The following is a 26,034-nucleotide window of genomic DNA, read 5'->3' as shown; positions in this document are numbered from 1 at the left end:
TAGAAAACACTCGCAGACCAAGTTACTCGTAATCCAAGATTTTACTGTATTTTGTTTCTTTCAGGCCGCAACACAGTTTAAAAACAGCCTATCAAAGCTGATGGAAATTCTTATGTCCAAGGAGCCTTCCTACGTACGGTGCATAAAGCCCAATGACGCCAAACAAGCAGGTAAGTGTCAGTGTAATATCTACAAAAGGATTTATATGTTTGTGTAATTATGTCTTGTATTTAATGCCAGGTATATCGAATTGGTTAATAAGAAAGATGTTGGCCAATCCATAGAACATGTTAAAAAGTTAATTATAGCAACTGCTAACTGTTTTTCACTGTCTAAATTACACAACTGATTATCTGCTAATGGCAACACCTTTACTTTTCTTTCATGATAGCAGCCACACTTACTGTTTAGTCTTACAGAAATGCACTGTGGATATTTGTACTGTGAATCCAATGCCAATGTTTTTTCTGGCGCCTTCATTTTTTGTTCCTCAATTTCCCCTAAATTAGTGATTCTAAATTGTGATGGTTTTATTTATTAACATGGGTCATAGCTACATACCTTGTAGAAGCCAATTTGGATCTCCTCCCAGTATTTATACATTTAGAGCAATACAATATTTTCTCCAAGTCACCCACTAAGTTCTAATACATTCATCCTTTAAGGAAAAGCTCTTCCTTACACCTTTTTCTCTTTCAGCTCGTTTTGATGAAGTGCTGATCAGACACCAGGTGAAATATCTTGGCCTTATTGAAAATGTGCGCGTACGCCGAGCTGGATTTGCGTATAGGCGAAAATATGAGATCTTCTTACAAAGGTTAAATGAGAACAAATGACATTTTGTGTATGAAAGGCACTTGCCCCACTATACTGTGCGTGTGCATGAATTAACATTCTGATTTCCTAGGTACAAATCTCTTTGCCCTGATACTTGGCCTAACTGGGATGGCCGTGCAATGGATGGTGTGGCTGTTCTGGTCAAGAGCCTGGGGTATAAACCAGAGGAGTACAAAATGGGCAGGTATGCTAAATTAATATAGATTTTGTCTTAGGCCGCTCTATGATAGCCCATAACTTGTACGTCTCCATGTTATTTTTAAGGACAAAGATATTCATTCGGTTTCCCAAAACACTCTTTGCAACAGAGGATGCTTTAGAAGTGAGGAAGCACAGCATAGGTATGTATATGTTGCTGTCCTGTTTAAACTTATGCTTAAACTGTTGTTTGTTTAGTCTTTATAGCTTTTTGACAGCTTTTCTAAATATATACTGTATAGGCCTTGTTCATTGGTAGATTTATTGCACCTATTCTGCAGTATTGTTTGTTTCATGCAGTGTTCAGTAAAGATTTTAAAATGTCTGTAGAACTGTTTCTCACAGCATCAGCTAGGCTACTCAGGTTATGTTTCTCATGTTACATTCAAAATATAAGATCAAGAGTTAATTTGGTTGTTGGGGGTCAGCAAATTTTTCAGTTAATACACCTTGTACTACACCTATATGCTTCATGGAAATGCATAATTGTTTTATGTGGCTCACAATACTTTACCCTTTCTCTTTCAGCAACCTTCCTCCAGGCTAGGTGGAAAGGATATCATCAACGACAGAAATTCCTACACCTGAAACATTCCGGTGAGAAAATGTGGGCTTAATTCAGATGTTCCATGGGATCTCAATATCCGCTTTTTTCTTTTTATTTTTTTAACGTTTTGAGTATTGTGGAAAATGGTTACACCTGCTGTCTTGCTGTAAATGTTGTCTAAGTTCTTTTTGGAAAGATTTAACCTCACTTCCGGTTCTGTCTGACAGTCACCTGGGCAGAAAGTAAGTGGGGAAAAAATAACAGCATGCAGTTATATCTTTATATTACAATGGGCAGTGCGGCCATTTAACTACATACTGCTTTTTTTTCCTATTTGTCACATTGCTATATTAGGATGTGATCAGCACACTGTTTGCTTGAGAATAGAGCTGGCCATACACTAGAAAAATGTTGTTCACATTTTTTTAATTTCCGAATGTTTGTTCAATTTTTTCTGATTGCTAGTGGGGTTAAATCGACATTCGTTTTTCAACCATAGTGTTGAATTCTTTAAGGAGCAGGATGGAGCATTTTTCACAAATTTCCAACAATGTATGTGGTTTTTGTTTGGAAAATTTACGTTCATTCTAAAATCGATTATTAAAGATATCTCCACTTTGATGAAAGAAAAAATGTAGCAAATAAAAAAAAAAAATAGCATAGGCAATATACGTTATGTAGGATATGAGGATAGGATTTATCTAGGCAGGGCAAGGAAAAGAGAAAAAGGTTTCTTAGCTATTAAGGGTCTATCACCTAAAGTGTCTGGGTCACCTTTAACTAATCTAAAATCATTTTTATTCGCTTTCTTCTGTAGCTGTACAGATCCAGTCATGGTGGCGTGGAACAATAGGCAGACGAAAAGCTGCAAAAAGGAAGTGGGCTGTGGATGTCGTTCGGCGGTTAGTGGTTAACTACAGATTTTTCTCCTTCACTGGATGTTTACCTTGGTTGTACAGCCGAAGCGAAGCTTAATTGTATTGCTGCGATTAAAACCCCTGAATATATATGGGGACAGGGTGCCCAAACCCTGCTGTCTTCAAGTCTACTCTCTTCCCAGTGTGTTGAGGGCCTGACCCCTGTTGCATTCCATGGTTTCTTCCATCAGTCCATGCATCGCTACTACATATGGGACCACCATGCATGAGAGGACGCATGTTTTTGACACTCCTAGAGGTGTTGGAGAACACCTTCCTCTGTCCATTTAAATCCAAAAGCAAAAGTAGGTGTCCTGTGGTCCAAAGTAATCTAGAGCATGCAGCTTCAACTCTGCTGTTTTAGGCGGTGTCTGTCACAGACACCGCATATATCAGGGAGGAGATCAGGCCTAATTAACAAAGGGGCTTGTGTCCCTTTAGTTGGAAGCAGCATTTTCTCATTTTAAAGCAGAGTTCCACTGGCTTTTGTGTTAAAGTCAGCAGCTACAAAAAGTGTAGCTGCTGACCTTTAATAAACACATACTCACCTGTCCCATGGTCCAGCGACGCGGCCGGTGGGAGCCTGGGTTCCCTCAGTCTTCTCCCCGCGGAGTCGGCATCTCTAGTGTGGGCGCCTAGCCGGGTGCGCACTGCGCATACGCGAGTCGCACTGCGCTTAGTGACTGGCCCGGCAATCTTCTGCGACCTGTGATGTGTCTCAGAAGATTGGAGGGAGAGAGGAGAACTTCCGCCTGAGCCGCTTAGTCGGCACGAGCGGAAGTGGGAGCGGGTACCTGTCAAAAATAGGTACCCACTCTCCCCCCCCCCCCCCCCCCCCCCAAAAAAAAAAATTACATGCCAAATGTGGCATATCAGGGGGACGGGACCACTTAAAGCGGAGTTCCACTTTTGAGTGGAACTCCGCTTTAAGTTTAGAAGAGTGATGAAAGCACTATGCTTGCACCACTCTGTTAACTCCCCTGAGTTTTGTCATTGTCCGCAGTATTTTGCCCATATGATCATAAATCTTCGCAATGCACATAATTCCTATGAAAAAAAAACATGACATATCTAGAATGTGTTGTTGGTTTTAGATTTCGGCAGCTGACTATAGTTCTTCTCTAATGCTCTTGTCACCTTGCATCACACATGGTGTGCAGGAGACAGTATGTCTATTAGAGAATGAACATAGTACAGAGACTGCTCTGAATAGATTATAGCAGTCTTTGCATGTATGATGTAATCAAGATTAAATGGTTATCCTGGGTCCATGCAAGACACTGGGAACTGGGTTAAGAATTGATGATATGGGCAATTGAGTTTATGAAGTTTTATATATAATACAGGCTGGGCTCCAAGTATATATGTGTGTGTTTCTGACCATGTACACAGTACTTGTACACGGGAACTTCTCCAATGTTTATCTACATTCTGATAATTTGCAGTTATTCACTTTGGTGGGGTAAAAAAAAAAAGGATGTTGATGAAAAGCATGAAGGAGGGGAGACACCTTATTGAATGCTTTAAAACTGCTAGTGAGCTGTATGCTAGTACAGCAATTAAAAACAGATCGGATTGGTTACTATCAGCATCACGGACACTTTTTTCTTTCATCTAGGCCATATTGGACCCATAAATAGGCATGTGAGAGGGGCAAACTCCATTGGCCATTATGTTCAGATTCTCTACTCTTGCATCAGTTTTTGAAAACCAATTCCACTGTTTATATATATATATATATATATATATTTGTATATCTAACTTGCTTAGTACTCCTGTATCCTCTTAAGTTTGTAAAGCAACCTAGAGAAAGTAACAAGTGAGCTGCAGGATTATATATACGATCTGACAGTTGAATTGTCTTTCTTGGGGGAAATCATAGTATAGATATGTTTCCCTCAGGCATACTTGCGCACCGGTGGTGTGGAAGGTTAGCATGCTTAACAGGCATCTACTGATTTCCTGCTGGGACTTCGGTCTCAGCTTTTTATTATTTTCAGAATATTTGTTTATTTCTCTTTACTCACTATCGCTAACCAGTGTCAGAGGGTCTCCTCCTGGTGAACTACAAGCGACACCTGGCTGAGGTTTCGCACTGGATAATCTAGATCCTTACGGTCTCCGAGCCTGGCCAACGAGTGTGAGCAGGTTATAGTTCCGCACGAAGCCTCACCACAACAGAGCCCCTGTGGACGGATGAGCCTGCAAATAGTTGTCTCGCCGGGACGCATCGGCCTGGAACGCCCTGAGTCGAAGCGTACCCCTCGGCTGGCAGCACCCCCACTCAGGGTGGGAGGCAGTCTCCCCGAAGCGGAGCCGGCGGGTCCATGGTATGGTGAGTAATGCTGAGCCCCCCGTGTCCCTAGTGGCCTCTGGGGGGGGATATGGGCCTACTTCTCTGGGGATAACAGGACTCTTGTTTTTTCCTAAAAAAAAAAAAAAAATCCCCCAGTCCTATCAGGACCTGGCCCTGCCTTCCCTGCTCCCACATGGAGGTACTATATTCGGCGCCCGGGGGGGGGGGGGGGGTGGTATACAATGTTACCTTGTCCTGTGGGGTCCTTTTTTAGGTGGATCCTTGAGGTGGCCTCATGCCTGGTTCCTGACCGTATGGCAGCGATTCCGGCCGCCATCTTTATTGTGGGCAGCGGCTCTATGTGTGTAAGGTACAGCGGCCATTTTCCCTGAGCTTTCTATGCTTTTGCATTGCCATCATTTTGTTGTAGCCTGGAGCCTACACAGGCAGTTGGGCCTCTTTTGCTGCCAGGTCACTTCCTGTGAGACGTTTCATCTGCTCAATCTCCATGCTGCAGAGCTGCTAAATACACTGTGAGGTGGTACAGTAAGGGGGTCTTTTTGGGCATTCCTCGGGCACACTCTGCTACCTGCTGCTATTTAAGGGTGACTCCATTTACAGCGCGATAGAGCGGTGCGGACCTCAATCGCGATTTAAAGGGGCAGTACACCTGTTTTGTGTAAATTGCAAAATGGAGTCCCAAGCAGTAAATTCTCTGCCAGACCCCCTAAGTGCGACTGCCGGTGCACCTGGATCGCAGTCTCTGATGTCTCTTTCTGCAGCATTGGAAAATCTGGCATCAAAGGTGGATTTTGTAATGAAACAAGTCACTAGCCAAAAAACGGCCACGGCCTTCTCTGTCCTCTGATTCAGAGCCTGATATGGTCGCCATGGACAGCCCCCTCCTCGAAGGATCCCTGTCCTCAGTCTGATAATGAGGAGGATATGTCCTCGGCTGCAGTGCGGGAACACGCTATGGTGGAAGCACTGATTCGTTCAGTAAGGGAAACATTAACAATGGATGATGAGCCCACATAGTCACGAAAGCGGGTACTTTTTGGCTCCCGCAAAGCCCAGAAGTCGGGTCAGGTATTCCCTTGTCCCGAGGATTTTCACGATCTTGTGAATGAGCAATGGTGGTGCATTAGGCACGTGCTAGTGGTGCCAAAGCACTTTAAAGGACGTTATCCCTTTGCTGACTCAGTCTCGAACCTCTGGACGGTGCCACCTAGGGTAAAACAAATCTACTGTGGTGCCCGTGGAAGATTCCCAGGCATTTACGGACCCGGTGGACAGACGGATGGAATCCTTTTCCCGCCACCTATATCTTTTGGCGGGCTTGGTACTAAAACCGATCATTGCGTCCGTTCTGCTTTCACAGACGGTAACAGAATGGGTTAAAGTGCTTAGGGGTAACTTGAACACTGACAAAGTTCTCATAACCCTGATTGAGTTCACGGACCAGATGGCCCAGGCCCTAGTGTTCCTGTGTGATGCGGCCTTGAATCCAGCCCCTCTGGTTGCCAGAGTGTAAGCAGTAGGGATTGCCATACGCCGCATGGTGTGGCTGAAGAGCTGGTCGGAAGACCAGGCCTCTAAGGAGACCTTAACAAATCTCCCTTTTTTGGATGAACGTCTGGAGACTCCTTGGATGAGTTAATCAAAGGATTAACAGGGGTAAGAGTACTATTCTCCCCCAATCCTCAAAAGGCAAGGTGTCCCGCAGTAGGCGGGGGCCCTCGTTCACAGCTCATAGGCGGTTTTTCGTTCCTCGGGGGGCTCTAGAAAAAGGTAAACCATTCAGAGCTTCTGGAGTGATCAAAAAGGCTTGGTCGGTTAAGCCCAAGACTAGCCAGTCTGGTTCGGTGGACAAATCCTCTTCTACATGAAGGGCCCCCTCATCCGATTCTGGGGTGGGGAGAAGTCTGCGTTACTTTCAGGAACCCTGGACATCTCTGATTCAGGACAGATGGGTTCACAAACTGATTCGTTCTGGGTACAAGATAGTTTCGGTCTCGCCCAGACAGATTCTTTCCCTCAAATCTTCGTCTGTCTCCAGATTGCTTGCAGGATCTCAGGGAGGTAGTGCAGAATCTCATTGCACAAGGAGTGATTGTGCTGGTTCCTCAGCAGGAACGGTTTTGAGGTTTCTATTCAAACCTGTTCACAGTGCCCAGAAAGGAGGGCAAGGCACGTCCAGTTTTGGACCTCAAGTCACTGAAGCGATTTGTGCGAGTGCAGAAGTTTTGAATATAATCCATTCGGTCGTTGGTAGCCTCTTTGAATCAAGGGGACTTTCTAGCCTCCATCAATATCAAAGATGCGTATCTACACTTCCCTATATACGGGGGACAACAGAGGTATCTTCGTTTTGCAGTAGCGGAGGAGCACTTTCAATTTGTGGCATTACCCTTTGGTCTAGCCTCCGCTCACAGTCTTCACCAAGGTTTTGGCCCCAGTGCTGGCTTTGCTACGCAGAAAAGGGATTGCGGTTCTGGGATATCTGGACGATCTCCTGTTGAGAGCAAACTTTCACTCAGCCTTGTTGGGCGACCTGTCAATCACGGTTCAAACCCTTCAGGAGTACGGGTGGACCATTAATTTCAAGAAAATCTGCACTGACCCTGTCGCAGAGTATCTGAGTTGGCGGTGCTTTCTTGTCGTTCACCTTATTTGGTCATCCACAGGTTCTCTGACCTAATCCGTCTTTTCTTCCTAAGCATTTCAAGGAAATCGCCTTGCATTCACTGGATGTGGTTCGGGCGATGATGGTTTATCTGACAGTAACTGAGTCATTTAGAAAATTGGATTCTCTTTTGGTGCTTAAGGATCTCGTAAGGGTTTGGCTGCGTCTGCTGCACCATATCCAGATGGATTAGGCAGACGGTTGTTCAGACCTATTCGTTGAAGGATCAGGTTCCTCCTTTCCCTGTGAAAGCGCATTCTACTAGAGCGCTGAGTTTCAATCGGGCTTTTCGCCATCAGGCGCCTGTTACTCAAGTGTGTAAAGCGGCGACTTGGTTGTCTGTGCATACTTTTACAAAATTCTATAAGGCAGATTTATTGGCATCTTCGGATGCCTCCTTTGGCCGTAAGGTTTTGCAGGCTGCTGTTTAAGGAGACTTGATTTTTTCTCTTTAAGGGGTTGATTTTTTTTTTTTCTTTCATGGGTAAGCTCCTGTTACTGGTTGAGCTTTTTTGTTACCTAGTTGGCTACATTTTTAGCTTTGGAAATACAGTACATTAACTGTTGTTGGTTGCGTTTCTTCCCACCCCTCATGCCTATACTGTTTTGGGACGTCCCCATTGCAAAGAAGCATAGCTTCTGCGTCTGTCAATGGACCATAGAGAAAACTGGATTTTTGTAAGATCTTACCTTAAAATCCTTTTCTCTGAGGTCCATTGACAGATGCAGCACCTGCCCCTCAGTTATGGGGATGGTTTGTGTCGTCTTTTCACTGCTTGCTACGAAACTGATTTGAAAGCACAGTGTGTGTGGGGGTTATGCCGAGAAGGACAGCCCCTATAGGCATGTCAGTACATTTTTTCACTGCCTAGTCTACTCCTGTAGATGGCGCATAACCCAATGGTAAAGAAGCATAGCTGCTGCGTTTGTCAATGAACCTCAGAGAAAAGGATTTTACGGTAAGTTCTTACAAAAATCCCATTTTCGCCAGTTAATGTTCCCCCAAGAAAGTTTAGAAAGGAGAGATGTCTGCCATTGTTAGGGCTTACAAACACACAGAAGCTTACTAAACTGACTGTAAAAAGACCAAGAGGAGTGAATATTCCTTTTATAAAACGAATACAAAAGTCCATGAATGCATCCGGAAAGTATTCTCAGTGCTTCACTTTTTCCACATTTTATGTTACAGCCTTATTCCAAAATTGATTACATTCATTATTTCCCTCAGAATTCTACAAACAATACCCCATGACTATGTGAAAGAAATTTGTTTGAAATGTATTAAAAATAAAAATCACATATACATAAGTATTCAAAGCCTTTTCTCAATACTTTGTTGAAGAACCTTTAGCACCAAGTACAGCCTCATGTCTTTTTGAGTATGATGCTACAAGAATGGCGCACCTATTTTTGGGCAGTATCTCTCATTATTCTTTGCAGGACCTGTCAAGCTCCATCAGGTTGGATGGGGAGCATCAGTGCACAGCCATTTTCTGATCACTCCAGGGATGTTCAATTGGGTTAAAGTCTGGGCTCTGGCTGGGCCACTTGGGGACATTCACAGAGTTTTCCCATAGCCACTTCTTTGTTATCTTGGCTGTGTACTTGTTGGAAGATGAATCTTCGCCCCAGTCTGAGGTCCAGAGCGCTCTGGAATAGGTTATCATCAAGGATGTCTCTGTACATTGCTGCATTCATCTTTCCCTCGATCCTGACTAGTCTCCCAGTTCCTGCCTCTGAAAAACATCTCCACGGCATGATGCTGCCACCACCATGCTTCACTGTGGGGGATGGTTTTGGGCCAGGTGCTGAGCGTTGCCTGGTTTCCTCCAGACATGACACTTGCCATTTAGGCCAAAGAGTTCAATCCTTGTTACATCAGACCAGAGAATGTTTCTCATGGTCTGAGAGTCCTTCAGGTGCCTTTTGGCAAACTCCAGGCGGGCTGTCATGTGCCTTTTTACTGAGGAGTGGCTTCCATCTGGCCACTCTATCATACAGTCCTGATTGGTGCTACGGAGGTGGTTGTTCTTCTGGAAGGTTCTCTCCATCCACAGAGAAACGCTGAAGCTCTGTCAGAGTGACCATCAGGTTCTTGGTCACCTCCCTGACGAAGGCCCTTCTCCCCCAATCGCTCAGTTTGGCCGGGCAGCCCGCTCTAGGAAGAGTCCTGGTGGTTCCAAACTTTACAGATAATGGAGGTCACTGTGCTCATTGGGACCTACAATGCTGCAGAATTTTTTCTGTACCCTTCCACAGATCTATGCCCCGTTACAATCCTGTCTCGGAGGTCTACAGACAATTCCTTGGATTTCATGGCTTGGTTTGTGCTCTGATATGCACTGTTAACTGTGGGACCTTCTATAGACAGGTGTGTGCCATGCTAAATCATGTCCAATCAACTAAATTTACCACATGTGGACTCCAATCAAGTTGTAGAAACATCTCAAGGATGATCCGCGAAAACAGGATGCACCTGAGCTCAATTTTGAGTGTCATAACAAAGACTGTGAATACTTATGTACATGTGATTTCTCGATCGTTTATTGACAGACGTAGCTCCATATAATTCTTGACCATTGGGTTATTCTGCCCCCTACAGGAGTAGAACACTAGGCAGGAAAAAGATTTACCACGGCTTTTGGGCTGTCCCTGCAGACATACACCCACACACTCTGCTATAGTATTCAGTTTTTTTCTGCCTAGTTTAGGAGTAGGACCTAGTTCCCTGCTGGGACTTCGGTTTTAGTTTTTTTTTTTTGGGAACCTTTTTGTGAGACTTTACTTTTTAGTTAGTTTTGTTCCTGAGAGAACTACAGCAACAGCTGACTGGGTTTTGGACTGGATATGCTAGATCCTTAAGATCTCCCAGCCCGGCCAGCGAGCGTGTGCAAGTTATAGTCCAGCACTAGGCCTCGCCACGACAGACCCCCCGATGGGACGGGGGCTGTCCCACGAATAAAACTCCTTAAAACTCCTCGCGGGGATGCATACGACCTGGGTTGTCCTGAGTCGCAGCGTACCCTCTGGCCGTCAGCACCCCCACCCCGGGTGGAGAGGTAGTCTGTTCAGAGTGGTGCCCATCTGATGCCGTTGGTATGGTATGTGTCCCCCATTTCTCTGGCGGTCTTGGGGGGTGGAGGTGGGCCCCTTCTTGGGAAAGTCGCACCCTCGGTTCCCCTGGTCGCTCGGTGATACCAGGCCCCTTTGGCTTTTACCCCCACAAGCAGGTTCCTACCTGCCTTTATGGCGGCGGTTCTGCGGGGGGGAGATTTATCCTGGTGGGGGCCCCTCCAGACCCCCAACGCCACTGTTTAATGTCCCCCTGGGGGTCCTGGAGACCGCATTGCGTGCCGTGGAGGCCGCCATTTTGCTGTAGTTTTTGTTCCGCATCAACAAATTTTCCCATTGAGATGCATGAGCGGCCATGTTTTGGTAGTTCCCCATAGGAATGCATAGGGCGGCCATGTTCCTGGAGTCCGCAATTGCTGGACAGTAGGGAGAAGCTAGGGTGACTCTAGCACATGACCCAGGTGCTTCCTGTTCCTGTGTCAGATCATTTTTTCTCTCTGCACAGAACGTTCCTACATCCCTGCAGATCGTTTTTTTGGTATGTTGCTGGGGTCCCTGTAGGTATTTCTCATTCAGTGCTGCAGGCTGTGCTAGGCTGGGACTTGTGGTGCAGCAGTGAGGATCGCGTTTTTTTGCAGTTATCTTAAAGTGACACTGCCTTTTTTTGTATTAAGTAATTATGGAGTCCCAGGACCAAATTTCACACACAGCCCACCTCAGTGCAGTTGCGGGACCCTCGGGGTCGCAGCCCCTTTCTGCATTTACAGCAGTTTTTGAAAACCTGGTGTCAAAAGTGGATTTTGTTTTAAAAAATGCCACTAGTAGAAAGCGCCCTTTGCCTTCGCCTCCCTCTTTAGTATCCTCAGATTCTGAGGTAGAAATGGCCGCCGCGGATGCATGCCACCCTGGTGGTTCTGTGTCTTCTCATTCTGATGGGGAGGAGGATGTATCCTCGTCAGCAGCCGCGTGGGAAAGAGCGCTGGTGGAGGCACTTATAGTGTCAGTGCAGGAAACCTTAAAAATGGCCGATGATTCTACAGTGTCAGGGACGCAGGTGTCTTTTGGCACCCGTAAATCCCACAAGGTTTTTCCCTGTCCAGGACTTTTTGACAACATTGTCAATGAATAGTGGGGGCACATTAAACAAATGTTAGTGGTGCCTAAGCGCTTTAAAAGGCGCAACCCCTTCGCGGACGTGGTATCCGCTAGTTGGACCGTACCACCAAAAGTGGATCATCCGGTTGCCAGACTAAACAAGTCTACGGTAGTTTCGGTGGAAGAGTCCCCGGTATTTACACCCTGTGGATAGACGGATTGAGTGTGTCTCCCCCCATTTGCATGTGATTGTGGGCTCAATACTGAAACCGGTCTTTATCACTCTGGTGTCACAGACCTTAGCGGAATGGGCGAAGTTACTGACTTGGTAACAGAACGGGTCTCTTCAGGACTGAGAGAGCAAACGGATCAAATGTTCCAAGTCCTTCTGTATATATGTGATGCATCGCTGGATACAGCTCCACTGGAGGCCAGATAGTCTGTGGTAGGGGTTGTGATTAGACCCATGGTGTGGCTTAAAAGGGTTCCAAAAAGGCACTTTCTGACCTTCAGTTCACAGGGGACAAGCGGTTTGGTTCCTCCTTGGGCAGAGTACTCTTCTTCACCAATCCATCCACCAAGAGCAAGGCACCGCGTAATAGACGGAGGGCCTTCATTTACTGCTCATAGGCTGCCCTTTCGTGCCTCTGGGGCTCAAGAGAAAGGAGCGAAGCCATTCAGGTCTTCTGGGGGTTCCAAGAAGACATGGTCGGGTAAGCCAAGAACAGGCCAATGTGGATCTGTGGACAAATCCTCGTCTGCATGAAGGGATGCCATCACCCATGCCTGGGGTGGGGGGATGTCTTCGCTTTTTTCCGGAACCATGGACTTCCTGGATTCAGGACAAATGGGTTCACAAACTAATCCAATAGGGTTACAAGATGAAATTCAGGTTCTTCCCGTCCAACCTCCGCCTATCTCCAGATCGGTCAAAGGACTTACTAGAGGCGTTGCAAGATCTGCTGTCGCAGGGAATGATTGTGCCAGTTCCCTCTCTGGAACAATTTCAAGGGTTTTATTCAAACCTGTTCTGTGCCCAAGAAGGGCGGCAAAGTGCATCCAATCCTGGATCGCAAAGCTCTGAACCGCTTTGTGCGGGTTCAGAAGTTTTGAATAGAATCGATTGGCACGGTGGTGGTGTCCCTACATCAGGGAGACCTGTTGGCCTCTATTGATATCAAGGACGCATATCTACACATCCCTATCTGCGCTGGACACCAGTGTTCTCTTCACTTCGCTGTGGGAGAGGAGCACTATCAATTTGTGATGTTAAGCCCCGTACACACGTACCGATGGTCGGCATACAAATGTTCCTCTTTTCTCCCCGGGATGTCGGTGTCTGCTGAAAAGTGCAAAGACAGCACAAGAATTTTGTCCGCCGACTGCAGAAGTGATGTCATGTAATGGTTAACTTTCCCTGTGTTTTCTATTTTCTGAGCATGCCCAGTCTTGCAAATCTGCGGTCTGTCGGCCGAATTGTGTACTGACAGGCGAACAATCGTCCGTTCTGGTGTCGGCATACAAAAATTTTCATGTTTGCAAGAAAGACTTTTGTCCGCGGATTGTGCGCAGACATCTGTCGGAGGCACCATACTAACACGCGTACAATCGGCAGATCCTTCGTCCACCGACGTTTGTATGCCGACGATCGGTACGTGTGTACGGGCCTTTACTCTTTGGTCCCGCCTCTGCTTCCAGGGTCTGGCTCTGATATTTGCACTTCTACGTCAGAGGGGGTTGCGGTCCTGGGGTACGTGGACGATCTTCTGTTCAGAGCAGATTCTCATTCAGCTCTGTTGGATGATTCAGCAATCACTGTAAGGACTCTGCAGGAGTTCGGCTGGACTATCAATTTCGCAAAATCAGCCCTGGTACCATCCTCATGTCTGATCTACCTGGGTCTGACTCTGGATTCCGCTTCGGCAAAGGTTTTTCTTTCCCTGGACAAGCTGCAGAAGTTGCAGGGGGCAATTTGTTTGTTGCTGTCCAACAATCTGTCCTCTCTGTGGAGAATCATAACACAAAGAATGCTCTTCTATGGCGGTTTCGCTCATTGGCATTGTGTAAGGGCAAATCTTTCCTTCCATTGTATTGGACGGTGGTCACCACGGATGCCAGCCTGACAGACTGGGGAGGAGTGCTGGTGAAGCTGTGTGTACAGTCTTGGACAGTGGAAGAGTCCAGACTACCGATCAATGTTCTGGAACTCGAGCGATAAAACTTTGCCTTTTTCACTGGACAAATCCTCTATAAGATTGTCCAGTCCGGGTTCTATCAGACATTAGTACAGCCGTGGCTTACATCAATCATCAAGGGGGCACCAAGAGTGTCCTAGTGGCCTGGAAGGTGGCCGAGATTTTGAAATGGGCAGAGAACTTTGTTCCAGCTCTCCCTGCGTACCCCACACCCCGTATACCCCATAACTGGCAGGCAGACTACCTGAACCATCAGGTGTTGGATTAGGGGAAATTATCTCTACACCTGGAGGTGTTTCAGCTCCTGTGTGCTCAGTGGGGGACTCCCAATGTCGACCTGTTGGCCTCTTAGCTCAACAAGAAGGTTCAAAGGTCTGCAGCCAAGTCGCAGGATTCCCTATCCGACCCTGTAGATGCACTGGTGGCTCCTTGGGGTCATTATCGGCTGATCTATGTTTTTCCACCGCTGAAACTTCTGCAGAGACTTCTACGGAGAATAGAGGCGGAGGGGATTCCAGTCATTCTGGTGGCTCCAGACTGGCCTCGCCAGTCTTGGTACGCAGATCTGGTAAGATTGGTCGCCAATGCTCCTTAGAGACTTCCTCTCAGGGAAGATCTACTGTCTCAAGGGCCGATCTTCCATTCTGCTTTACAGTCGCTGGCTTTACCGGCGTGGCTGTTAAAAGCCAGGTTTTGAAGGTTAGGGGTCTTTTAGACTCGGTGATTCCTACACTGTTGAAGGCCATGAAGTCCACTTCCAGGAAGATCCATCATCGTACGAGGAAATCGTTCATTTCATGGTGTGAACCAATGAAGGTGCATCCTCTCCTTTTTTTCAGTGGCTAGGATATTGGCCTTCCTTCAAAGAGGTGTCGAACAGAAGTTGGCCTTGGCTACTTTTAAAGGCCAAGTGTGGGCCTTGGCTATGTTTTTCCAACGCCCTTTGGCTTCGCATATGTTGATTCGCACCTTTTATCCAAGGAGTCTGTCATGTGGCCCCTCCGAGGTCATCCCCATTACCTCTGTGGGATCTGAATTTGGTATTGTCTGTTCTTCTAAAGCCTCCCTTTGAGAACATTAGGGAGATTCCTCTGCTTACTTTGTCTTAGAAGGTTGCCTTTTTTTGGTGGCTATTACTTCTGCTCGCAGAGTATCGGAATTGGCGGCGCTTTACTGCCGTTCGCCTTATTTGGTGGTCCACAGAGATAAAGTTGTACTTCAACCTAGTCAGTCGTTTCTTCCTAAGGTGGTTTCCAATTTCCATCTGAATGAAGATATTGTGCTGCTTTCCTTATGTCCTAAGCCTAAGCATCCTAAGGAAATTGCTCTGCATTCTTTGGATGTGGTTCAGGCAAATAGGGATTACCTGGCGGCTACTGAATCTTTCAGGAAATCAGATTCTCTTTTTGTCCTTAAAGCGGAGTTCCGGGCACAAAATTCAATTTCTAATAATTACTGCATTGTATTCCTTACTCTCCGCTGAGTCAGAATTGGATATTCCCATAGTTTTTTTTTTTTCACTTACCTGTTTACAAAGGTTTGTAAACTCACCTTTCAAAGGACTTCCTCCCTCCTGTGCCTCGGCTCTCCTCGTCACTTCCTGCCGCAATGCGTCCTGGGAGCTCTTCCTCGGCCCTCCCATGATGCACTTTGCAGTCACATGGGCGGCCGACCACTGTTCTCATTTCTTGACTCACAGGCCTACGCCCACTGGAATCAGGAAGAAGGGAAGACATTTCCCCACAACGGACTCGGCAATCCACAACAAAGATGGCGCCGCACATCAGAAATTATATAAAGTAAGATTTTATTCTTGCAAACTCATTATTTCACCATTCTAACCAGGATTAGCGGATGTATCGATGTGTAAGGGTGATTGTTAGGGGGAGATTGAAAAAAAAAAAAAACGATTCTGTGCCCGGAACTCCGCTTTAAGGAAGGACCCAATAAGGGATTGGCTGCATCTGCTGCAACCATTTCTAGGTGGATCAGGCAGACGGTGGTTCAGGCTTATTCACTGAAGGGTCAGGTTCCTCCTTTCCCTGTGAAGGTGCATTCTACTAGGGCACCGAGTGCCTCTTGGGCTTTTCGCTATCAGGCATCAGTGATACAAGTTTGCAAGGCAGCAACTTGGTAGTCTGTGCACACGTTCACAAATTTCTACAAAGTAGATGTGTTGGCGTCCTCGGATGCTTCTTTTGGCCGCAAGGTTTTGCAGGCTGCTGTTTGAAAGAGACTTGCGTCTCTTTGAGGGTGTATGTTCCAGGTGAGCTCCAGTTCTTCCTGGTTGAGCTCCATATTCACTGGTTGGCTAAAGTTTTAGCTTTGTTGAAAATTACATTCTTTTTCTACATTGTTTTCCTACCCCTCATGCAAATACTGCTTTGGGACGTCCTAATGGTCAAGAATTATATAGAGCTGTGTCTGTCAATGAACAATAGAGAAAACTGGATTGTTGTCTTACCCTAAAATCCTTTTCTCTGAAGTTCACCCCTCTATCTTGAGTGGGTTGGGGTTTTTCCTCTAAACACTGCTTGCAACGAAACTGAATCCTATAGCAGTGTGTGTGGGGGTATGCCTGAAGGGACGGCCCCATAGGCGGTGTAAAGCTTTTTCTTGCCTAGTGTTCTACTCCTGTAGGGGGCAGCATAACCCAATGTTGAAGAATTATATGGAGCTGCGTCTGTCAATGAACTTCAGAGAAAAGGATTTTACGGTAAGACAAAAATCCAGGATTTTTTTTTTTTTTTCGTTTTATTTTTAATAAATTTACAAAGATTTCAAACAAACATCTTTCACATTGTCATTATGGGGTATTGTTTGTAGAATTTTGAGGAAAAAGTGAATTCAATCCATTTTGGAATAAGGCTGTAACATTACAAAATGTGGAAAAGGTGAAGCGTGGATAGGAGTCTTTTATACACATAATGAATTGTAGTTATGAGCACATTCATAAATTGACAGGACTAATCTGTGTAACACATGAGCACATACTGTAGCCAGTCTGTGGGAGCCAGAATTATTGTTGGTTGGTAGGGAATCAAAAACGTATTTTACTCACTGAACTGCAACTCTATTTATAACATTTGTATCATGAGTTTTTTCTGGATTTGTGGTTGATATATTCTGTTTTTATCATTTAAAATAAACCTATAACAATAATAGACCCAATATTTTTATTTCTAGAATTATTTTGACCACTGTAGAAGAAAAGGAACAAGAAAAAAAAAATAAAACAAAGGGGCAGACTCCATATATCTCTTGATTTTTTTTTTTTTTCTGACATCAGCCTTCTAAAAATGTTTATTTATAGTTAGAGAGGTTAAGAATAGATCTTTGCATAAAATCTACTTCCTATTAAAGGAACTGACCCCAGTTTTATGTATTCAAATTCACCTAGCAGTGGCATGTTTCCAGAAAATATGAAATGTGTAAATAATCCAGATCATAAAGCTTGATAATGGTAATGGACATTCCTGTCCAGCCACATACATCAGTTTACATAATTGTTGAGTGCTGATAAATAACTCTTTTCCACCATGATGTCCTGCTCTTAAGTTTTTTTTTGTTAACTGAGCACACGCATGACTGTTGAAGATTTCATATTAAAGCAGATTTCCAGCTTTGCTTGCACTTTAGTTTTAGTCACTAACTGGTGCTCCTGCTGAGGCTCAGCTACATACAGTAATACAGCCTTTTATGTTGGGTATGGGATGCAAACATCCTGTTCCACACACAGAAAAAAATACATGGCAAGCAATACTTGGCCATTCATGGACTGTTTTGTATTCTCTTAATAAATATATGCTTCCTCTGATTGGCTGAGGGGGAGATTGTGACATCATCCACCCACCTCTCCATCTCAGCCAATCAAAGGAAACTTTGTATTCATTCAGAGAAAACAAAGCTGCTAGTGAATGGTTAAGCTGTGTTTACGGGAACTGGATGTTTGTGTCCCTTAGTCAGCACACAGTGCTGTATACTTTATGCAGCTGAGGCTACATACAGTTTTAGCCATGATGCCCAGTGATTGTACCTGCTGGTGTTGGAAATGTTTTGTTTGGGCCAGCTTAGCCTAAACAAAATATTTAAAGTGGCAGTGGCTGGAAATTGGCTTTAAGAGTTTTAGCGAACATATGTTGTGTGTAGTCCAGGTGAATACTACAATGCCCAAATTAGTTTAACTGCTAAAATGAATTTACTGCAAAATAAGTGAGGTTATTAGGCAAATGTGTGGTAACATTAAATAATGGGCAGATCTGTGCAGTAACTAAATGTTTGTGCGCCTGTGTGGGAACATTTTATGAATTGTATTTTTTTATCTATTTACAGTTTTATCAAAGGCTTCATTTACCGCAATCAGCCCCGTTGCTCTGAGAATGAGTACTTCCTGGACTACATCCGCTACTCGTTCCTTATGAACCTCTATCGGAATCTGCCAAAGAATGTGCTGGACAAGTCCTGGCCAGTGCCACCTCCGTCGCTCAGAGAGGTGAGCAGACAAAGTGCCTTCTGTTCAGTGATGAACTTCAAAAAGCATGTCCTCCGCCCTGGACCTGCACTGCAAAGTATATGCCAAAAGAGCAATATTGATTTCTCAAAGAAGCAGTGCTGTATTGTACAAGGAGAGCTTTTACATTATTGCATCACCATAATTAACAAGCTAGAGGACACAATAATCTGAGATACTATGTCTATTTACTTGTTCTATCCATAGAGCAGTAATTCACAACCTTTCTCTTATGTCCTATGACAGACGCACCTCTTCAATGTTTCTTCACCAATGGGTTATGCGCCCTATACAGGAGAAGACTAGGCAGTGAAAGCTTTCACTTGCCAAGCCTATTGGGGCTGTCCTACACACACAACCCCTGACACACTGTGCTCATAGATCCGTTTCTTGCTGCCTGGTTTCAGGAGTAGGACCTAGGTTTTCTGCTGGGACTCCGGTCTCAGTTTTTATTTTCTTTTGAGAAAAGTTTTTTTTTTTTCCTTACTATCGCTAGCTAGTGTCAGGGGGATATGGACAAGCCTGCCAGCAGATGCTTTGCTGGAACGCCCTGAGTTGCAGCGTACCCTTTTCTGGCTGGCAGCACCCCCCACTCAGGGTTGGAGGCGTGCTGTTTCGGAGAGGAGCCCCAAGGTCCATGGTATGGTGAGTGATGCAACGCCCCCTGTGTCCCTGGGACAGATATCTGAGGGGGTGATGTGGGCCCACTCCTGGGGATAACAGGGCTGTGTCCTCTGAAAGATCCCCCTGGCCTGTCAGGACAGGCCCTGCCTCCCCGCTCCCACTGGGGGTGCTATAGCGGCATCTATGAGCACAGTGTGTCAGGGGTTGTGTGTAGGACAGCCCCTATAGGAGTGCCAAGTGAAAGCTTCCACTGCCTAGTCTACTCCTGTAGTGGGCGCATAACCCATTGGTGAAGAAAAATTGAAGAGGTGCGTCTATCAGAGGACTCGAAGAAGAAAATTTTACGGTAAGTGCTTACAAAAATACAATTTTTTGCAGTCAGTGCGCCCTTGAAAATAATTTTCAGTCTCAGGCACCCCAGTTAAGGCTTAGTTGACATTACTGTGTGTTGGGGAACCCGTCCAAAATCACGTGCATTCCCGACACGCACAAACACGCTGCTCTTTAGCTGACGCACAAGGGTGCCATTAATTCTTAAAAGTACCCCAATGCATTAGCAAACGCAGTGCTATTTTATTGTGGCATTGTTTTAAAAAAAAAAAAAAAAAAGTCGATGCATGTGATTGCACTGCCCTTTCCATCTGCATGCAGGTGCCACTGCATTAACGGCACACAAAGTGCAGATCACAAATGCTAATCTCCCCCTCCTCCCAGAACTCTTCTGCTGCTCTCTGCACCACAACCCTCTTCTCTGCTCACCTCTGTAACCTTTTTACACCATTCTCTGCTAACCTCTGCAAGCCACCCCCACCCTCCCTTTTCATCTCCTCCTGTGTGTCCTGGTTTTTTTCTCACCAGGGCCTCAGGGAAGGACCGTTCTTCTGTTACAATCCACATGGCTGTGGATGGTGCTGTCGGGGTACTGTCCTGTAGAGGAGGCAGAGAGCTTAGGTTTCACTTCACTGCACTGTGCTGACCGAGCTCCTGCTGTGCAGTGGAGCGGGAGTTCGGACAGATAGCCTTTTTCCACCTGGATGCTGTAGCACCCCGAAATAAGTACTATCTTTTTTAGTAGGCAGGATAAAATGTACTATGCATATAGTTTCAGGGAGTTTTTATTAAACACACATTACCATTTCCACATTTGTTCAGTCAGTGGTATCTCTGGATGGCCTTTCCCTGGTCTGAAATGTCTGACAATATGGAAGATATATTACCACAGTAGAGTAAATACAAATACATTGTGAATATAGGGACGTTTTTCAAATAACATTTTTAGGATGAATTATGTTATATTTTCAATTGGGGTCCTTTCACACTGTCCACATTCGCCGGCGGACTCCGTTCTGCTCAGCGGGGATCGATCCGCCGATCCCCACTGAGCAGGCGGATGGCAGCTCCATCTCCACTCTGTGTGTGGAGATCGAGCTGTCAGATCCCCGCTGTCTTCTATGGGAAAACCGGATGAGAATGGACCGCCTGTTCTCATCCGATCCGCTGGACAGATGGAAAATAGGCTTTCCATCCGTCCGGATTTCACGGACAGGATCGGATCGGATAGCAGCGGGTGTCAGTGGAAATGTCTCTGCTGCCCCATAGGGATGCATGGAGGATCCGATCAAGTCCGCCTAAAAAACTGACAGGCGGATCTGATCGTTCGTGTGAAAGGACCCTTACTGGTACCATACACTCGAAGTTGCAATATTACGAAGTTAACTTGCAAACCTTTTTAGACTTTTCAGAAAAGGTATTGCTTGTTGTGGCATGTTTTCATTAGCTGGTTTCATAGGCAAAGCTGTGATTTTCTTTCGAATAATCTTTTTTCTCTGTCGCTCATTGACAGACGTAGTCCTCGTTGATTAATAACAACTCGGGTTATACTGCCCTCTACAGGAGTAGGACTAGACAGGAAAGAAAAACATTCTGGCCACACCCTAGGGGCAGTCCCAGAGGGTATATCCTCTCACTTCCTGCTACAGCAAATCAGTTTTTCTCTGTCGCTCATTGACAGACGTAGTCTTCTTGATTAACAAGAACTGGGTTATGTTGTCTCTGCAGGAGTAGGACTAGGCAGAAAGAAAAAACGTTCTGGCTCCACCCTAGGGGCAGTCCCAGAGGGTATATCCTCCCTCTCTCTGCTACAAGGAATCAGTTTTTTTCTGTCTAGTCAGGAGTAAGGACCTAAGTTCCTTGCTGGGATCTCTGGTCCTTGCAAGATTTTTTTTAGAAAAAATATTTTTTAGGTAGTTTTTCTCCAGTGTTTTTTTCCTGTGAGATCTTCAAGCAAATACGCCGGACTGGGCGACACTAGTGGTCACCCCAGCCGGCCTACGAGCGCGCGCAGACCATTGCATCGCGCTTGGTCGGCCGCGACACATTCAAGTAAGTATGCGGGGCCGGGCGACGGGCTGGATGTTGAGATCCAGTGGTCACCCCGGTTTCTGCCTACGAGCGCGTGCAGACCAGAGCTCCGCGCTGGGTCGGCCGCGACGGAGTCCCATTGGAGGGACTGACCTTGCGAGTTAAAAGTCTCGCTTGGACGCCAGGAACCAGAAAGTCGAGGCGTCCGGAGTGGTCCACAACCCCCCACCCCGGTGGAGAGGGTATTGTGAAGAGAGGGTGCCTGTCGGTTCGGTATGGTGAGTAAATGTTTCCTTTTTTCCCTCGTTATGAGGCAGTTTTGGAATATGGGCCCCTCCATACATGGTCAGTATCTGTCTGACACTAAAAGTCCCCCCTTGTAAATACAGCATGTGTTTGGTGGGAAGTGGACTTGGTTTGAGAGCTAACACTCTACCCAGCAGACTGCAGTATTGCAGCAGACATAGGAGGTATAATCCTACCTTAATTGTAGTGGACCTCCTGCAGATCGATAAACCGCCATTTAGCAGAATGCAGGTGGATGTGCTGGGAAAACGATTTCGGCAATCCGCCGCCATTTTTCTGTAGACCAGGTGCATGAATGTCCTCAGGTCACGCCGGCCGCCATGTTTTTGGAGTCTATTGTCTCCCGTATGGGGGCGGCCATGTTTGATGAGCCCAGCTAACCTCGTGGAGAGCTGGGAACGCCGGAAGGCGTACACAGGGGGCGGAGCCACTTCCTTTCTACCGGGGAAAACGAACACAGCTCTTTCCAGTCTGTAAAAGACAAACGCTGACTGCAGTGGGTTGGAAACTTCTCTGCATCGGGTGGTGAGCCTTGAGGGTCCCTCTCTCTCTCTGTGGGGATCAAGAAGCAGGTACTCTGAGGGGCGCTATTGCGCTAGGGGGATACACATAGAAAAAAAACTTTTTTTTTTTTTTTGGCAGAGGTGTCCTGAGTTAACATGGACCCCTGCCACTCATGTATCTCCACCGGATCCCCTCGAGGTGTCTGCAGGATCCTCCAGCACCCCACTGACGATTGAATCATTGTCAGCTATTATGGAAACTTTTGTGTCCCGGGTGGAAGTGGCTTGTCAGGGACAGGGCGCAAGAAAGCGACCCCCGCCTAACCCCATATTATCTGAAACTTCGGATTCAGACTCTGAGCCTATTTCTGCAGTTGCAGGTACCTCATCTGGGATTGGTGTCTCGGGTACTGTCTCTTCAGACAGTGAGGAGGATGTTTCGGCGTCAGCCATAGCCCGAGAGGAAGCGTTGGTAAACGCACTCATTGTATCTGTTCAAGAAACCTTAAGATTACAGGGTACTCCGTCGGAAATAACTGAAACTGAAATCCCCTTTGGGACTAAAAAACGCATCAAAGTGGCGAAGGTTTTTCCATTGCCCAAATGTTTTGGCAATCCAATCTAAGAAGAATGGAGTCTGCCAAAACGCACTTCTGCTATTTCTAAACGCATTAACAGGCGTTATCCGTTTGAGGAAACCCTCATTAAGAAATGGACAGAACCACCTGTGGTGGATTCACCAATTGCTAGATTGAATAAAGCCACGGTTATTCCTTTGGAAGACGCTCCGTCTTTTAAAGATCCGGTGGATCGCAAGATAGAAGCTATGTCTCGCACCATGTTTTCCTTGATTGGATCAGCTTTCAGACCAATAATTGCTATTGGGCTGGTTTCGCAGACTGTAACTGAATGGACCAAGTGGTTACGCCGGGACTTAGAAGAGGTCCCTCAGGCGGTATCAGATTTGTTGGAAAAGATGATACAAGGGTTACAGTTTGTGTGTGATGCGGCGTTAGACGCCACTCCACTATTGGCGCGAGCCTCAGTTTCAGCAGTGGTTCTCAGGCGTACACTGTGGCTAAAAGGTTGGTTAGCCGACCAAGGTTCCAAAAAAGCATTGGCTAATATCCCCTTTTCAGGAGAGCGTTTATTTGGAGCCAACTTAGATGAGATCATTAAGGATCTCACGGGAGGAAAGAGCCCCTTTTTACCGCAAAATGCTAAGGGTAAAGGACCTCGTCAAAGACGAGGGCCTTCTTTCTCTGCTCACAAAAATTTTTTTCGCCCCGCGGGTGAAAAAATTAAGTCCTCCAAAGCTCCTTCAGGAGGCTTCAGGGGACGTTGGTCGGGCAAGCAAAGGCCCGCCCCCTCCAGACCTGAAGATAAGTCTACCAAAGCCTGAAGGTGAGCCCCCACCCATAACTGGGGTGGGGGGACGTCTTCGCCGGTTCCCGGATCCATGGCTCTCCAGAATCCCGGACAAGTGGGTTTGCGAAGTCATAAGGTCAGGGTACAAGATCGAGTTTCGATCTCTCCCACCGGCGCAATTCTTCCCTTCCAATATCCGACTATCCCCGGATCGTTTAGAAGATCTGCGGAGAGCAGTCACGGATTTACTACAACAAGGAGTGATAGTCCACGTTCCTTGGACAGAACGCTTTCAGGGGTTTTATTCAAACCTATTTACAATACCCAGGAAAGAGGGCAAAGTGCGTCCAATTCTGGACTTAAGGGCACTCAATTCCTTTCTCAACATAAGAAAATTCAAGATGGAATCAATTCGCACAGTAGCAGCCTTCCTGCATTCAGGGCATGTCCTAGCGTCCATAGACATCAAGGACGCATATCTTCACATTCCCATTTTCGCAGGACATCAGCGGTTTCTACGTTTTTCCGTAGAAGAGAACCACTATCAGTTTGTGGCGTTACCTTTCGGTCTCGCCACGGCTCCTCGGGTCTTCACGAAGGTGTTGGCCCCAATGTTGGCACTACTGCGCCAAAGAGGCATATCGATTCTAGGTTACCTAGACGATCTCCTGCTTCATGCAGAGTCTCCTCAGACCTTGCTACAAAACATAGAAATTACTATAATTTCTTTACAGGAATTCGGGTGGCTGGTGAACCAGCAAAAGTCTTTTTTGGTTCCCACCCAGAGGCTCGAATATCTGGGTCTAATTCTAGACACAGTCAGGACAAGAGTTTTCCTTCCGGTAGGGAAACTCCGGAAGATTCAATCAGCAGTCCAGTTGTTACTATCCAACAGCTGGTCTTCCCTTCGGACTTGCATGAGGGTTCTGGGGTTGATGGTGGCTTCCTTCGAAGCAGTCCCATTTGCCCAGTCCCATACCCGAATTCTTCAGCAAGAGATTCTTCTCAGATGGAATCGGAATCCGGAGTCCCTGGACTATCGGATCCAATTGAGCAAACAGACCAGAGAGTCTCTGGTCTGGTGGCTTCGGTCTCCGATGCTCAGCCAGGGAAAATCATTTCTGCCAATATATTGGACGATAGTGACCACGGATGCCAGCCTATCCGGATGGGGAGGAATTCTCGGTCAGTTATCCGTTCAGGGACTTTGGTCCCCGGAAGAATCCAGGTTACCGATAAATGTATTGGAACTGAGAGCGATCAGACTTTGTCTGATTCACTGGACCGAGCAGCTCCAGGGCAGCCCGGTTCGGATCCAGTCGGACAACGCCACGGCTGTGGCTTATGTCAATCACCAGGGGGGCACCAAGAGTGTCCAAGCGGCCAAAGAAGTGGCTTGCATTCTTCGCTGGGCGGAACAATTTGTTCCAGCTATCTCTGCGGTGTTCATTCCGGGGGTGGAAAATTGGCAGGCAGATTATCTCAGCCGTCAGACTCTGGATCAGGGGGAATGGTCCCTCCATCCAGAAGTTTTCCACCAGTTGTGCCTACGTTGGGGCACCCCGGATGTGGATCTGTTGGCATCACGATTCAACAGGAAAGTACAGAGATTCGTGGCTCGCTCCTTCGATCCTCTAGCAGAGACCGCAGACGCACTGGTCGCCCCGTGGGGGCAATACCAGCTAATGTATGCCTTCCCTCCTCTCGGGTTACTGCCAAGACTTCTTCGCAGGATAGAGGAGGAAGGAATCCCAGTAATCCTGGTAGCTCCGGATTGGCCTCGCCGAGCTTGGTACGCCGACTTGGTCAGACTGGTGGTGGACGTCCCGTGGAGACTTCCTCTCAGGGAGGATCTACTGTCTCAGGGACCGATCTTCCATCCTGCTTTACGATCGCTGGCTTTAACGGCCTGGCTATTGAGACCCAGGTGCTGAAGGACAAGGGATTGTCAGCTTCAGTTATTCCTGCTCTAGTTAAAGCAAGGAAAGCGACTTCCAGAAAGATTTATCATCGCACCTGGAAGTCCTACATTGCATGGTGTGAACCCCTGGGGTTCCACCCACGATCTTATTCGGTTAGTCGAATATTAGCTTTTCTGCAACAAGGGGTTGAGCAGAAACTGGCCTTGAGCACTATCAAGGGTCAGGTCTCAGCATTAGCTATCTTCTTTCAGAAGCCTTTGGCTACTCATTCCTTGGTGCGGAATTTCATCCAGGGGGTGCGACATCTGGCTCCGCCAGTGCGCGCGCCGTTACCACCCTGGGATCTTAATTTAGTATTGTCGGTTCTTCAGAAACCTCCCTTTGAAGATATTAGGGAGATTCCTCTACCTACGTTGTCCCAGAAGGTGGCCTTCTTGGTGGCTATCACTTCTGCACGCAGGGTGTCAGAACTGGCCGCATTATCTTGTCGTTTCCCATATCTGGTGGTTCATAGAGATAAGGTGGTTCTTCGTCCGAATCCAGCCTTTCTACCAAAAGTGGTTTCAGAATTTCATCTGAATGAAGAAATTGTATTAC

General features: G+C 46.5%; 1 protein-coding gene across 6 annotated transcripts in view; it reads left to right on the top strand.

The window, feature by feature from the left end:
- MYO1C (myosin IC) overlaps positions 1-26,034 on the top strand; it is a 393,404-nt gene that overhangs the window by 294,593 nt on the left and 72,777 nt on the right. For all 6 annotated transcript variants that reach the window (XM_082245855.1, XM_082245858.1, XM_082245856.1 and 3 more), the window contains exons 18-24: positions 65-170; positions 700-817; positions 908-1,021; positions 1,102-1,178; positions 1,564-1,632; positions 2,400-2,484; positions 18,176-18,335. In XM_082245855.1, the coding sequence (XP_082101981.1) occupies positions 65-170; positions 700-817; positions 908-1,021; positions 1,102-1,178; positions 1,564-1,632; positions 2,400-2,484; positions 18,176-18,335 (729 nt within the window). The remainder of the gene's footprint in view (positions 1-64; positions 171-699; positions 818-907; positions 1,022-1,101; positions 1,179-1,563; positions 1,633-2,399; positions 2,485-18,175; positions 18,336-26,034) is intronic.

This window comes from Pelophylax lessonae (assembly GCF_965119305.1).
Source record: "Pelophylax lessonae genome assembly, chromosome: 2".
Lineage (NCBI taxonomy): Eukaryota > Metazoa > Chordata > Amphibia > Anura > Ranidae > Pelophylax > Pelophylax lessonae.
The sequence above is the reverse complement of the archived record's forward strand: the minus strand, read 5'-3'. Positions and strand labels throughout refer to the sequence as shown.